The sequence below is a fragment of the Sebastes fasciatus genome, chromosome 17, assembly GCF_043250625.1.
Source record: "Sebastes fasciatus isolate fSebFas1 chromosome 17, fSebFas1.pri, whole genome shotgun sequence".
In the NCBI taxonomy this organism is placed as follows: domain Eukaryota; kingdom Metazoa; phylum Chordata; class Actinopteri; order Perciformes; family Sebastidae; genus Sebastes; species Sebastes fasciatus.
Window position 1 is genome coordinate 7,821,074 of NC_133811.1, and position 15,935 is coordinate 7,837,008.

Genomic DNA, 15,935 nt, shown 5'->3' on the forward strand with positions numbered 1-15,935 from the left:
GGATTATTGTTCTAAATATTGAAAGATATTGTTAATATTGAAGGAGAAGAGAATCCACTATGGCATTAATACATGCACATCTGACCTGTGGTTCTGTCTTTAAGAGCAGTCTTGCACATCTCTATTCTGGCAGAGTGGAAAGGAACATAACGGTCCTGTGGAGACGCCACCAACACCACGTTCTTGAAAAACTGGAGCCCTAAAAGGGACACAAAACAAACGAGTAAATGAGAGTGCTGTGTGTGTGTGTGTGTGTGTGTGTGTGTGTGTGTGTGTGTGTGTGTGTGTGTGTGTGTGTGTGTGTGTGTGTGTGTGTGTGTGTGTGTGTGTGTGTGTGTGTGTGTGAGAGAGAGAGGAAGACAGAGGAAAGGAGCGAATTGGTTGTAAAACGCAAAGTACAATCACAAAGTACAATGACAGGCTTGATACGATAAAACTGTGTTTTTTTTCCTCAAGTCTCCTGTCAGTGTGCTTTTAAGGGAGTGCGCTGGTGGGTTTCAAATGACAGGGTTTGGATCATTTTGTCAGGCTGCCACAGCTCTGGAGGGGTAAAATAGTGTTTTCAGGCTTATCTTCTTCAAGCCTGTGTGACAAACGACTGCTTTGTTCCACTCAAACAGTGGGGAGGCCTCTCACAGGCCTCTCGCAGCTCGCTGGCAGGGGTTTGAGTGTTAGCGAGCTGACACGTACAGAAATTTGACAAAAAAGACAATATGACAACATTTTCATGAATATTTGAATAGACTTGTCTTTCAAGTAATAGTCCGTAAAGTGAGGCAGTCAATATGCTGTCTCTGTTTTTCAAATTCATCCGCTTTCACACAGTATACCTGGTTTCTGACTCAGGAGATAGAGGAATGTTTTCCGCGGATCAACGTGATCTCTGAAGGTGAGCTGCAGCAAGGATCCTGATTTCTTCAGCTTCTGCATTAACCACAGACCTAAACAACACACACACACACAATCAGGATTCTGAACACCCTGCGTAGAAGCAGAGCAGCATGGATGATATTCTTAGATTAAAGATGCTGCTGAGGAGCACAAAAACATCGAAATGCAGCACTGTAAATAAAGCACATCTGCAGTATGCAGGGTTTTTGTTTTCCCCACAGCTGCACGGTGGCCTCACCTGTGCTGACCAATGTGCTGTTGTTGTACAGCGTTCCCAAGTGTGGGCCTGACAGCGAGAGGAAAGTGTGCAGTTTGGGCAAATAGCAGCGGAAGCGAGGCCTCGTCAGCACCGAGCGGATGATGATGTTCCCCAGGGAGTGGCCGATGAAGCTGTTGGCCGAAGACAAACAACTTTCAGAGTGATAAACTTGCAACTTGAGTGGGTGGCCGGAAAAAACAGTGCCTCCAACACTGCTGACCTACGACACTGTGCAATATCTTATTATAGGCTCTTCTTCTGTAGAGGAACTAGTACCATCTGAGGCTGATTTGAGCTATAACATTTGTAATTTCAGAAAATTCATTAACTCGTTAAATGTTCAAACGTTCTCAAAGGCAATGACAGCTTAATGATGCTAACATAGAGGACACATACAAATTAATAGTCTTCCCAGCTGAGGGAAATATTAGATTCATGAAGCTATATGTCTGTCACTTAGTTTAATTACTGTACTGTTACAGCTTTACCCAAAATCCCTCATCGCCACGTCGGCTCCTTCTCATCCGTCTCCCACCAAACTAAATATAGAAGTAATGTGGAAAGAGCCAGATGCTGTTGTGGCAGCCCATTGCTTTTGTCTTTGATACTTATAACACTCCAGAGACTATGCCACAATAAAGAAAGTTAACAAACTTGGGTAGAAACTCTTGCAAAAAAAAAAAAATTGGCACATTGAGGGCAATTAAGTGGGAAGATGAATAGCTTAATTTGATGGGAACTAGGCAACACACTGCTGCATAAAGGAGTACAGTCTATCATGTGAAAGTCAGAAACTTATTGGCACTGTATGATAAGAGCCTTTCATCCATTCTGTGCCGCTTATCCATTTAGGGTTTTGTACAGTCTATATATTATCCTGGAACAATGATTCTCATGGGTTAAAGCGCTCATGTCCAAGTATCAATGTGCAGTCTCTGCTGCCATCTACTGTCCAAAGAGAACGCTGCTTAAGTTGATGATTGTTCTGACTTTCCCTCTAAATAATCAATCAAAATCAATCAAAAGGAGAGTTGTCAGTAATGTGTATGTTGCACAGCATTAAAGTTAAGCGACTGACCTTATCCTTCCTATGGTGAGATTGTACAGCTGGACATGCTGAATAATCTCATCCAGCAACCTGTCCGTCATGGTGTCGAAATCTGCAAACGTGTCAGTCTGCAGGAAAGAGAAGCACGGTTGTCAGCGCTCTTACAAATCGCCTTAAAAATGTGACTGAACATGTTATCAATTTGCTCCCAATCGCCGTCATCTACAAATGTACCTGGTTCCTTTCAGACATGAGGAAGTCCAGCCTGGATCCTGGCAGTCCCAACTCAATAAAAGTCTTCACCAGCCGAAGGTCTGCGCTGTTTCCTGGAAGCAAAGAGGAAATTATACACACAGTCTCTGGCCCATTAATCATTTAGGAGACGCCTGGAATTAGTATTCACAGACTACATAGTGCAAAGTGATATTTTTTAAGTTTGTAGGACATACTCTCAGAGACTATATTACATTTACAATGCTAATGGGGGGGGGAGGATGCACAGTATGCTGGAGATGTGTCCGTTTAATAGCTATTGTGTTCTTGCATTGGAATTGGAGCAGTGGGGACTCAGACTGTCTGAGGGGCAGGGGCGAAAAAAATAAAAAGGGCACCAGCGCGCAGAAAGTTTTCTAGCATGTAGGATAGCCTATATGGCTCTGCATCATGTTTTCTCCACTGGAAGGCCACCCTAGAGGGCACTGCATCCTGTTTTCCTCACTGGAAGGGCACCCGAGAAGGCACTTTAACATGTTTTCTCCACTGGAAGGGCACCCTAGCGGGCACTTCATTGTATTTTTACCACTGGAAGGGAACCCTAGAGGGCACTGCATTATTTTTTCTCTACTGGAAGGGAACCCAAGAGGGCACTACATGTCTTCTTTACTGGAAGTGCACCCTAGCGAGCACTCCACAATGTTTTCTCTACTGGAAGGGCACCCTAGAGGGTACTTTATCACATTTTCTCTACTGGAAGGGCACCCTAGAGGGCACCACATTATGTTTTCTCCACTAGAAGGCACTTTATCATGTTTTCTCCACTGGAAGGGCACCCTAGAAGGCACTTTATCATGTTTTCTCCACTGGAAGGGTATCATAGAGGACACTTCATTACATTTTCTCCACTAGAAAAACACCCTAGAGGGCACTTTGTCAGGTTTTCTCCACTAGAAAAACACCCTAGAGGGCACTTTGTCAGGTTTTCTCCACTAGATGGGCACCCTAGAGGGCACTGCATCCCATTTTCTCCACTGGAAGGGCACCCTAGAAGGCACTTTATCATGTTTTCTCCACTAGAAGTGCATGCTAGAATGCACTTTATCATGTTTTCTCCACTGGAAGGGTGCCCTAGAGGGCACTTTATCATGTTTTCTATACCCTCGTGAATACTTTAGTGAATTGGACTGCAGTGTACCAGAACCTTCAGCTGTATGCAGACTCACCATCAAGCCCATGGACACACACCACAAGGTGTATGCCGTCATCAAACTCCTCATCGTCCTCCTCCGGGGGGAAGTAGGGCAGATCTGAGGCCAGAAGAGGAAGGTCGCTGTACAAACTGGCCTGAAAGCTCAACTCTTTGAGCAGCTCCTCTTTTGCTTTGTAGAAACTGGAGAAAAGGGAAATGACATTTTAAAAAAAAAAAAAGAGATTATATTCTGTATGTTAGCAATAAAATGAAAAAGCCCATTCCAGTAATGTGCAAAGACAAGCAAATAATGTACAATCTTAGTTACACACAGAGAGATGAAATGCTGATCTAAGATTTCATTTTACAGAAGAAAAAAACCCCACTAAAAGTGCATCTCTTAGAGGTGACTCACTCCTACAGTTTTCTCTCTTTGGTCCAAGATATCATAGACAACTTGCGTTGCATTTTTATATAATTACAGTTCACATTGCTCACTTCCGAGCAAATCAAGGCTTCCAAACAAAAGTACCACAGACTCGCAAGTAGCTCCTCTAAGTTTTATTACCCTGTCATCCCGCCAGGTTACAGATTTCAGCTGTGGAGGAGTCAAAACAAATCCGATTCCAGCTCCTGTACTTTCAGCTAATCATGATGGATTTGTCTGCACTCTTTGATGTGATTTAATACACTCAGGAGGCATTTCACCTCATCTTGACTTACTCGCTTCGTATTTGCCCTCACTTCATTTTGTTATGCCAGGCTTTCCAAGCATGAGTAACTGCCAGCTACTGCACCAGATGTCAACAGCCGTCTCCACATACCCATAAAACCTTGTGTTTTGGCCTTGTTTCCTGTAGTTGGTGTGTATTATAATCTCATTCCTACAAAGTTTTCCTTGGAAGGTGGCCTGCATTTTCTGAAACATTACTTACTGACAGCCAGGTCAGAAAGGCATTCGCCTGCATAAACACACATTTTATTATTACTATTATTATTATTTGAACATGCTTGAATGCAGCCTTGATGTCAAAGTGCAATTACAAAGCCACCCTGTCAAAAAACAGCCAAACTATTAACACTTATTCAGTGTTAATATTTTTTTCATTACTCAAAGGAAGAAAAGTCTCAGGAATGCTCCTTAGCCTCCAAGGCTTTAAAGGGGACATGTCATGCTTATTTCCAGGTTCATACTTGTATTTTGGGTTTCTACTATGACATGTTAACATGCTTTACTTATCAAAAAACACATTATTTTTCTCATACTGTCTGTCCCTCTGGAAAAAGCCCAGTCTGCTCTGATTGGCTTGCCAAAAAATTATGGCGCCCCTTTGTAAAGGTAGTTCTCAAGCCTTTGGCGATATATTCTAATGAGCCTGCATGTGACATAGGAAGGGGAACCAAATCTGAATGGCTATTTGAATCACATGTTTTCTGATCTAAGAAGCCCACAAAAAACTGACTGGGTCGTCTTATTTCACAGTTTGTGGGTTGGTAGGCACTCTAGATACCCAAATGTATGTGCACAAGCACTGAAAATGTTAGTTTTTCATGATATGTGCACTTTAAGTGGACGTGTTTGATTGAAAGCTGAGCGGACAAGGACACTGAGACAATGTAAATAAACTTGCACTAGTAACTGTAGCTTATTAAGCTAGTAACTAAATTTGGTCTTAAGTGACCAACCCTCTGAGACCCACAGGATCGCAGGTGATCCCGACCGATTTTACTGTCTTTCAGAGGCTGTAGCAAGTTTAGTTTTAGAGCTAGAGTGAAGGTCCAGATATCATATGAAACTAGAAAACCGAAGGAATCCATTAGTACCAACCATGCTAGCAGTCATGCTAGCTTGACGGCTGAATAACACTCCAAATTTGGGCAAAATTTTGGGGAGGAAAAACTGGCATGGTCATTTTTTAAAGCGGTCCCTTGACCTCTGACCTCAAGATATGTATGTAACAAATGGTATCAACCCAAAAAATTGCCGCAACAACTAATGAGACATAATAGAGCATGGGAATGACCTTCATATATTTCAATCATAATGTTCTAAACCCTTATACACTTTTATAATATATTTTAAATAATTAATGTATTCATTCATGTTTATTTCTGATTTATGACTAGAACAACTTGACACACAGTGCTGAGCTGCATCTCAAATTAATCTTTAGGTTCCCAGCTTTCAAATGATGTACCACTTCTATTTGACATCTACTGCTGACCTGCTATCCCCCCCTAAAGACCCCCTGTACCCCCCTAAAAAAGACAAAAATGGGTCTATTGTGGGTCCCAGAGGGTTAAGCTGTCCAAAGCGCTACAGCTGCCAGTTGTTTTTGCTATCTAGTCAGCTTTTCCCCCATGGCAGATACTGTATCTGGCTGGTAGCTTGTTCAGCAAGCTAAGGTGCAACACAAGACATGTGTCCACGCTTGTAAGATAAGAAGGAGACATTAGCTAGGAAGCTAATGTGGGTTGCAGTTCAGAGTCTGTAGCTCGTTTTGAGTTGTGTAGCAGGCTGCTTTCTGGCCGTTAGTCAGTGTCACTCTCTGTCAACGTAGACAGAGATGACAATGACATTCTGCCTGCTAGAAAGCTAATGTGGGTTGCAGTTGTCAGTCTGTGGCTCTTGTGTTTTGTAGCAGGCTGCTGTGTGGTTGTTTTCAAGGGACCACATTAAGTTTGATTTATAAAGCAGGCCTGTATGGTAAGCAGAAAATAACAGCACAGTTTGTATTTTGCTAACACTATAAGCTTAGCTAGAACATGAACTCACTTTAGCATTCGTTCGTTGGTCTCGTCATCCATGTTCAGGGGATTGAGCGAAGACGAGGAGATGATACCAAAGGAGCCCAGGGGCTGATGGGTGATAGGTGAGGTAGCCTGGCGAGCGGACATCCCACTGATGGACGGAGAGTCTCTCAAAGCAGAGGAAAATGGCAGGCAGGTCGGCGCACAGGACACCGACATGTTCACCACCTCCACCATCTTCTTATTCACGAAGGCCAGCCCCGAGTTGGGGATCTTAGCGGGCTTAGTCTGGCAGTCTAAAGGATCTTTCTCACCGGCCGACATCCCATTGAGGTTGAGAGGTGATGCGATATCATTGGCTATCAGCCCCGTGAGGTCACTCGGCCTCTGTGTGGTGGTGGTGGTGGTACTGCTGGGGAGGTCAATGGTGTGTTGGGGTGATCGGGAGGGATCCAGACACTCCTGATCCTCAACGCTAAGCAGTTCAGTCTGATGGAAACTTTGGCACTCATCTCCAGAGTTAATTCTCTCCTGAGCTGCTGCACTTTTATGCACACATGGTTTGTTTCCACAGCTGCAGGGCACTGCTTCAACGAGATGCACATCCTCCTCTGAGGCGCTTACTCCGCTGATGTGTGTTTGATGGTTTATATTCTCCCCCTGGCTGCCAATAATAGCGCTTTCCTTCACATGAGGGCTCCCTGCAGACTCTTGTAAAAGCAGCACTTCAGACACACCACTTAACACAGACTTGGTTCTGTATGTCTCTAACAGGTTTGACTTTTCAGAGCTGATATTCTCCTTGAGGATTTGGCCAAGATTTGTCGTTGAACTCGGGTCCAATAGAGATTGCTCCGAATCCAGATTGCTGTTCAAAGAAGAGCAGTTGATCTTCAAAGAATCCTTGTGTTGCGCTAAGCTCTTATCTGTTTCCTGGTTGAGCAGAACGTGGTCCTCCTCAGTGTCTTCGGGACTGCTTATCTGCGGCGCAGAGACCGACTTGGTTAGTTTGCTGAGCTGCCTCTGGTGCTGGTCCTCCTCGTAGGGCAGCGAGCTAATAGAGGTGAGCGAGGCCTGTATACCTACACTCGGGAGGCTGCCGTTGCTCTCCATCTGCAGGCCTTCCAGAGAGCTGCGGTGGACCGGGTGGCGACACACTATTTGCTGCGGGATCTCCCGTTCGCTTGAGAAGTCTAGTGGAGGTCGGCCTCGCAGTGCGGCCTCCAAGGGCCAGGCCACCGAGCTGGGCTCGCTCTCGATACCTGAGTCCGAAATAACCGAGGACGAGCGCTTCATGATCTTGGAGCCGGCCAGGCCTCCGCGGTGAGTCATCTCTTTTCTGAGATCGCCGGGAAAGGGAGGTATAGCTGGCTGCGCATAGGTAGCGGGTAGGCTGGTGAGAGGAACATCCTCACTCTCATCATCCATGGAGTGATTTAATGGCATGGCGATGTCAGACTCCTCTTCATTGTTTTCACTCTCTGTTGCGTTGCTGTCATTTGTAGCATCACAAAGTGGGACGGTATTTTCTGTTATATAATGAGCAGGACACTCATCACTGCTATTAGAGTCATTGTGGTTCGAGGAGAGAGCCGGGACTGCTTCTCCTCTATTTGGATCCACATCACAAGGCGTATCTGCGATGCACCTCAGGTCTGGATTACAGTTCTCCTTAACCTCCTCTGGTTCCTTCAAGTGTTCTGCCTCTGCTAGAGAGGGTTCAGCACTGTCCTCGCTACGAATGAGGTTCTGGGTACTTCTGATGTTGATGCTGGTCTTACTTTGCTCTGCCATGAGTGAGACATATGTGGGCAAGTCCATGCAATCGTCACTGTCCGAGGGATCCTGGGGTATTGCTGGTGATCTGGCTCCCTGGCCGCTTTCAGAAATCCCGTTGGCATGAGTGATGGCGGGATCAGAGTTGGTCGTTGGCACATGTGATACCCACTCTGGAAAGACAAGGGTATTGTGGTAAACCTTTTGTCTTGAAAAGCAAAAAAAATCTGTGATTAAGTGTTTATATTACCTGTTTGAGGAGACTCCACATAGCTGTCCTCAAAGATGATAGGTAGGCTGTTCCAGTCTCCGTCGATGTCCAGGCACTCAACAGGTAAAGGAGGCATCTTGGTCAGGTAGTCCGAGCTCCGCACTTCTGCAGCTATCTGGCCATGTCTGTTGATTCTGAACCAGCAGAATAATATCATCATACACTTCTCTCCATTCATTCATAGAATTAATTCTTCTTTTCCTGAGAAGGCTGATACTTACAGTTCTTCTTGAAAAGTCAGAGATATCTCTTTGGGGTGTTCGGTGAAGAAGTACGCCTCTGAGAACCTCCTGACCTGGTGTTTTTACAGAAACAGACGAAACAGTTTGAGTCAAACATTTGAGGTGTGCACACAAAGAGAGATTCATATCACTTCTTCCGGTCTGTGACTGATCCAAAAGCTTCTCCAATTAGAAATGCATCATCCTTGAAAGTCAGCCACTGTGACAGGCAAATCAGCAGGAACACTGTTTCTGGTGTATTTTCACCCCACAATAATTACAGAATAAGTGTTAATTGAAATCCGAACTCCTCTGGTGGGCGGAGGCATGACAGTATTCCCTCGGGGTAATCTAATACCAAAGCAAACATGTTCATTATTTTTCAGACAACTGAGACGAAACAATGCCACATAAAGAGAGCCTTGAGAGCTACTCCACTGTGAAGCTCATATTCATATTAAACAGCCCAGTGATTAGGTGGAAATTACATTGGAAATCATATTAGCTTGCTCAGCTGGGTATAAGCTACTGAGGTCTAGAACGGCATCTTATCATTTTGATAATTCCCTCTGTAGCTCACTGATCACAGATCACTTTGACGCTCCAGAGTTTGGTCAGTGGGGGAGACACAAATGGGCAAAAACAATATTTTTACACTGGTAAATTTGCATCTGTAGATTTCTCCTTAATTCACCAAAAGTTAGCATTAGATAATTCAATGTTGTAATACAAAAAATAATTGTCTTAATGTAAGGAATCAACTGGGGAAGTTTCATTGTGATATCTATTAGTTAGATATTTTACCCTGTTCACTTGTAGTGTTTCCAAAATGTATGATATTTTACAATCCACATCTTTAAAGGATGTTTTCTCAAAATTAGTTTTTTCCCCAAGCAGAAATCTCCACTTCAGTAGCACTTACATACACCACACTTTCCAGTTACATTCCTGTCTATATTCTGAAGGTTTTTACAGAGGGGTTTGTTCATATGTCATTCATAGCCTAATTTATAGAACATTTTATTCCCCCAAAAAATGGCGAAAATTTATTTATTTTTTGTACGACTTTTGAAAGTATTTTCTGATTAATGGAGAGATACAAAGATATATTCAAAATTCCTTCAGTAAACACCGTTGACTCCAACATGTCAACAAAATGAAACAAGAATTTTGTACATGGCTTTATCCTATGTTCAGATTTCTGTTCTGGAAATGTATGCAAATTAACACATATTTAATAGGATAATGCCTCAAAATGCATATATAAATATAAAATTTCTGAAAACTTGTAATACAAAAATGTATTGCCTTAATGTAATTAATCAACTGGGGAAGTGTCATGGTGATATTAGTTAATTATTTTTACCTTATTCACCTAGATGTCTCCCCATAAGTCATATATTTAACCTTTCACACTCACAATTCATATGATATCTTTTTCCTGGTCCAACAGAGGTTTCTTCCTCATTGCAGCTGGTTTAAATGTTATTTTTACTCTTTTTTTTAGATAATTTCAGTGTGGCGAGAGAGAATTTTATTCAATAGCTTATAAACCCTTAAAGAAAATTGCTCCCAACATGCCTTAAGGAGCTGCTTACGGAGCTAAAATGTCAATGGTTATGAAACCACTTTGATTGTTCTGTATTATTTTTGTATTTTAGTGTGGGTGCTGAGGATATAAAAATGTCATCGTTGCACTCTAATACGGAGACAATCTGGACTGTGGCTCAGAGAACAAACAGGAAATGTTGGCGTTTGAGCGTTGTATAAGCACGTCTTTGATGGGGTGTCACTCTCACCCGAAGCGTGTGGTGCTCCTGGGCCAGATAGGAGAGGATGTGGGGGTTGAGCACGGCGGCCTCCAGGAAGCGGCTCCACAGAGCGGCCAGCTGGGAGCAGAGCTGGCTCACGTCCCTGCTGATCTGCTCCGCTACCCTCTCATGGCCTTCCTGCAGCTGATCGAGACAGAGAGGGGTCAGAAAAAAATAGATCCCTATAATATCAAAGTATATGCATCAGTCTTATCTAAACACATTCTATTCTAGGATCCTTGGTTTTTCCTGCTAACATATTTATACCTACAGACAGTGTGGTGTCTGCAGTCTGCCTGACCTGCATGTCTTTGGTAAACTCATCAATCAATCAACCCACGCTGCTCTCTGTGGGAATACTGGTTATAGCAGCTGGGCCATCATACCAGTTCACACATACATTTAGTTTAGAGACTTGTTTCAATACTTGGAAGTCAAGATTGTTTAAAGTCTCAATGATCCTCTTCCTTCATGACTTAACAAACAAATTGTTTTAAAGTTTTTTTTAGTTGCCAAAGAAGATATTGTAATCATATCCATCTTCTTGAACTAATGGCTGATTAGCATTGTCTAAGCTAAAAGCAACTGTCCTATAGTATAGTAAAAATAAATCATTTAATTTTGCAGCATTCATTTTTCAATTATTACAAATTCATCCTGTGTTGGTTAGCATGCCAACAAAAAAATTATGATTTTTCAGCCCCAAACATCTAGATTAAGCCATGACGTTTGTCTGTGCGTAGAATTAACGGTTTTACATATACAGGCTGGTACAGCAGGTAGGCTGTTTTTTTACTTCTAAATTTAAAATAATATCAAAAAAGCAAAACACAAATACAGAGAAATCATAACAATGTGGATGTAATAATGAATGTAAAATCATAATCAAAACAACTCCATCACAAGACAATGGAAACTTGTCTGTAACATGTGTGGATGAACATACCTGTAACTCTATTGTGAGCTGATTTAGAGTTTCTTCTACAGGCAGCACCTCTGTGGAGAGAAAAAAGTTATTTACAGAGTTTAGTGCAAAGGATTTTATTTGACTACAAAGCGATAAAACAGAGTAACTAGAGTCATATATTTTATTTTGAAAATCGTTTCAATACTAATTAGATCTGAACATAAGGCCAATTTAGAATTTTAAATAAAAATCCAATAATCTTTGGGATTGAAGCCTAAAACTATAAAAGGGTGATTAAGGACAACATTTAATGAAATGAATTGTTAAAGGCCATAAAAGCTAATTGTGTACTATTATTAACCAGTGGTATAGAGTGAGGCAGAGGGCTACATTTACTCAAGTGCAGTACAAAGAGGTTTTTTGTAAGGGTTTTCATTTTCTGGTACTTATACTTTACTCCACAGTTACATTTCAGATTACAGCTTTCATCATTTTCAGTTAACCACATGTTTAAAACTATTTAAAACTACAACTGTAATCCGGGAGAAAATACGATTCCCTCGAAACGTAATTGATGCAGTTTAGTTGCATTTGAACGTAATTGTGTAGGAGACAGGGTTGCTGTATGTGTGTGTGTGTGTGTGTGTGTGTGTGTGTGTGTGTGTGTTTCCGTGGGCGTGGCTGTCTTCCAGGCACTCTCCCTCCTGATTACGGCTCATTCACATCACCTGTCCAGTCTGCACAGCTGCCTTCCATCTACTCATCACCTCCAGACTATATCTACTCTGCTTCTCCATCCACTCATTGTCAGATCAGCTCGGCTGCCGTGGTAGTTACTTGCGTCAGGTCTCTGTAGTTTTGTGTTTTTGGAGAACTGTCCCTTATCTTGTTTTGGAGCCTGACATTAACTGTTCAGTTCCTCTGTGCCTCAGTCAGCCACCTTCTCCTCTCCATTCACCCAACATTCCCTGTTGACCTGCAATAAATCTCCTTAACTTTCACCAACCTCTAGTTCAGTGGTTTCCAACTAGTAATGGGCAAAGCAGTTCTTTTCAGTGCACTGAATCACTACAATCAGTACAGTAAAAAGATTTGTTACCCGAATTGTTCAGTGCTTGACCGGTGATCCGACTGCACTGCACGTAATCCCGCTCACTGAACTGAACTTCAGCCCGCTAACTAACTGAAAACGGAGAATTTAGTTGGATAAAGACACCCTATGCAAATAAAAGGTGTTTGCAACTAAATGTCAGGTTGTTAAATCTTTTTTTTAAACATATACTGAAGTGAAAACAAGAATAGTTTCAGAAGAAAACAAAATTTATGTTTTATCACAACTGTTCATAATTGTTTCTATCTGCAAATATTATTGTCACATCGGTAGCTCAAGGTCTCAGGTGAAAGACCTACAGACAGATATCCCGCCCCCTTCTGACACAAAATACTTATTTGCCAATGAGCTGTCAATAAAACAAATTACGCTGCTGTCAATTTTGGTAACGTCAGTGACGCCGTAATTAGGCGATGTTAGCAGACTAGCCGGTCATACTGAATTTGACAATGACCTCAGAAAATAGCCAGCCCAATAAAATCTAAAAGATATACTATTTGCATGAGGAATTGGAGTTTTTTTTTCATGAATGTGAATGACAAATGTGTGCGTCTCATTTGCGTTGCAAGCGTGTCAGTCGGTAAAAGACGTAACGTCGAGCAGCTACTTCTCACGAGACATTTCATGCTGGTAGCGGTCTACGAACATAGAAAGTAAAGGAGCTTAAAACGACGCTTAAAAGACAACAGTCTCTGTTTACCAAACCAACAAAGTAGGCCAACGCAGCAACAGAGGCTTCGTTTAGTGGCACACTTCCTAAAAGCCATTCGCCTATGGCAGGATTGTTTATAGAGGCAATGACTGCGGTGGCTTAAACAATAAAGAACTATAAAAGTAAGATGGTGATGTACAACTTGGTGCTCTGAGTAGCTCTCGGCCACTTTCTTTTTTTGTGAAATTAGCTCTCAGAGTAACAAGAGTCGGTCAAAACAGAGTATGTGGCTGGACCGTGTATGGTCAGTCCAGCGGTACGACTGGCTGTTCAAGCGGTGACGTATACCCTCTTGTGGAATGCACGTGATTGGTCCCTGGTTTTCTGCTTGCCGTTTCAAACAGGAAACAACATGGCGGCCTGCTCATAAACGTCATGTTGTTCCGTCTAAACAATCCACCAGAATCTACTTCTGAAAATATGTTAAGCGAGAAATAGGCGATGCCACTGCTGAATCTCATTTAATATGAGAACTAAATCACCTTGTTTCACAGCTTGGTCGAAGTTTTCGTGAGCCGGACGCATTGCGCTAGACGCGCTCATTTGCATAAAGGACTGTTCTTCGCCTTTACATTTTGAAGGGGGGCAAAGGCCAATGAGGAGACTTCAACACTATGACGACCAATCGTATAACTGCATCACTCAGTCACACAGTGACAGACTTTTGCGTTTGTTTGACCCCTGCTTTAGTATGTGTCCTGCATTTGGGTCCACCTCTACCTCACCAAAACACAGTATATTTTGCTAGATTATTTTTACATTCTTGTATTGGTACTTTTACTTTACTAAACAATGTGAATACTTTATCCACCACTGCTTCTAACCATCTCCTGGACTAATCTACTGTATGTCCACATGAAGAACAAAGCTGTACTGCTCTAATAATGGGATTTCAGACATTTTAATTCTCAATAGACCTTGAATCTGAAGACGTTTACAATATTTTTAAGTTTTAATAAAGAGCTTTGCATAGGCCACCTGAGTCGAGTGGAGTCTGCTGGAGCTGTGGGATTTCCTTCATCAGTGCCGAGTGGTAGGTATGCAGACCCCTGTGTGCCACCAGCAGGAGGCGACAGAGCCTTCGGTGCCACGTGTGAGCTCTCTGCAGGCAGTTCTCACTGGGCACATAAAAGCTTCCCTGCAGAGAAGGAGACACAGAGGAAAATGTCAGCTGCTATGTAGGTCAGCAGTCACCTCTCAGACAAATGGCCTGCCTCAATAACAAGACATGCACACGTACTTGACCTTTTTATAGTTCAAGTATACAACTGCAACAGTTGGACAGGTTTGTCACTGACCTCTGTGATAAAAAAAAGAGCTTATTTCTGAATGGGAGCGAATAAGGTAATTACTTGGAGCATCAAATACGACGTCCGAAACAAATGGCCCCTAAACACAGCTTGCTACGACTTGTAAAATCAGATCAATATGTGCAAGTGGCCTGAGGAGGATGTAACGCATCCCTGTTATAACCTTTTAAAAGTTCACAAGTATAGGAAGTTGACCAAGTATCAAAGGCGTCAACGTTTGTCTGGGGCTCGATTAATAAAAGAAACAAATAATGAATACAACATATTTTGTATAAACACTGAAAATCAAATTTGTTGAGCTAAAATCATACAATAAAACACTCAACAATTCCAAGAGAGGTACAAAGGAAGCAAGCAGCTTCATGAAAAAGACAAGAAAAATAATTCCTGAAGCTCATGACAATTTCTCCTGCTTTTGAGTGTTTGCTAAATATAAGCTGTAATATGGACCATGTTTCCAGTAGATGGCTCTCTAACAATGCAGTAGAAGTATACAGTAACTGTATTTCAACATTGCAATATACATGTGTTGACTGAGTGTTACTAGAGCTGTCAATCCATTAAAATATTCAGTTGCGATTAATCACATGATTGTCCAAAGGTAATCCTGATTAATCACACATTTTTTATCTGTTCAAAAAGGTACCTAAAAGGGAGATTTGTCAAGTATGTAATACATGGAAGTGGGCAACTATGCTTGCTTTCTGCAAATGTATGTATATATTTATTATTTTAAATCAATTAACAACACAAAACAATGACAGATATTGTTCAGAAACCCTCACAGGTACTGCATTTAGCATAAAAAATATGCTCAAATCATAACATGGCAAACTGCAGCCCAACAGGCAACAACAGCTGTCAGTGTGTTAGTGTGCTGACTTGACTATGACTTGCCTCAAACTGCATGTGATTGTCATAAAGTAGGCATTTCTGTAAAGGGGAGACTCGTGGGTACCCAGAGAACCAATTTTCATTCATATATCTTGAGGTCAGAGGTCAAGGCACCCCTTTGAAAATGGCCTTGCTATTTCTTCCTCATCAAAATTTAACATATGTTTGGAGCGTTATTTAGCCTCCTTCGCGACAATCAAGTGTGACATGGTTGGTACAAATGGATTCATTAGGTTTTCTAATTAAAGTTAGTTGCGTTAGAGAAATGTGGCGTTAAAATGAATTTGCATTAATGAGTTATTGTGTTAATTTTGACACACCTAAGTGTAACACAAGTCCAAACAGCTACAAATCAGCCTTGATACTATAATCATGTCTCTCATTTATCTTACCCAAAGAGCTAATGGCCTTAAACAACTATCATGGTCACATCAGCTGTCATAATATGGAGCCTTGAATGTGGCCCTGGTCCGCTGCTCCCTGACCTGAAACAGTCTGCTACCCAGCGACATCTCCTCCCGGCTGGGTTGTTTTGGCAGCGCCAGTGGGCCTCTGAGCTTTGAAAGGC

At 42.2% G+C, this 15,935-nt stretch overlaps 1 protein-coding gene across 1 annotated transcript in view; it reads right to left on the minus strand.

Moving 5' to 3' along the window:
• Positions 1–15,935, minus strand: part of fam135b (family with sequence similarity 135 member B) — a 57,075-nt gene that overhangs the window by 5,156 nt on the left and 35,984 nt on the right. The window contains exons 8-19 of the mRNA XM_074613487.1: positions 14,142–14,301; positions 11,380–11,429; positions 10,422–10,577; positions 8,623–8,696; positions 8,381–8,535; positions 6,380–8,303; positions 3,638–3,804; positions 2,433–2,524; positions 2,229–2,326; positions 1,130–1,281; positions 831–941; positions 86–199 (exon numbers count right to left, since the gene is read on the minus strand). Of these exons, the coding sequence (XP_074469588.1) occupies positions 86–199; positions 831–941; positions 1,130–1,281; positions 2,229–2,326; positions 2,433–2,524; positions 3,638–3,804; positions 6,380–8,303; positions 8,381–8,535; positions 8,623–8,696; positions 10,422–10,577; positions 11,380–11,429; positions 14,142–14,301 (3,253 nt within the window). The remainder of the gene's footprint in view (positions 1–85; positions 200–830; positions 942–1,129; positions 1,282–2,228; positions 2,327–2,432; positions 2,525–3,637; positions 3,805–6,379; positions 8,304–8,380; positions 8,536–8,622; positions 8,697–10,421; positions 10,578–11,379; positions 11,430–14,141; positions 14,302–15,935) is intronic.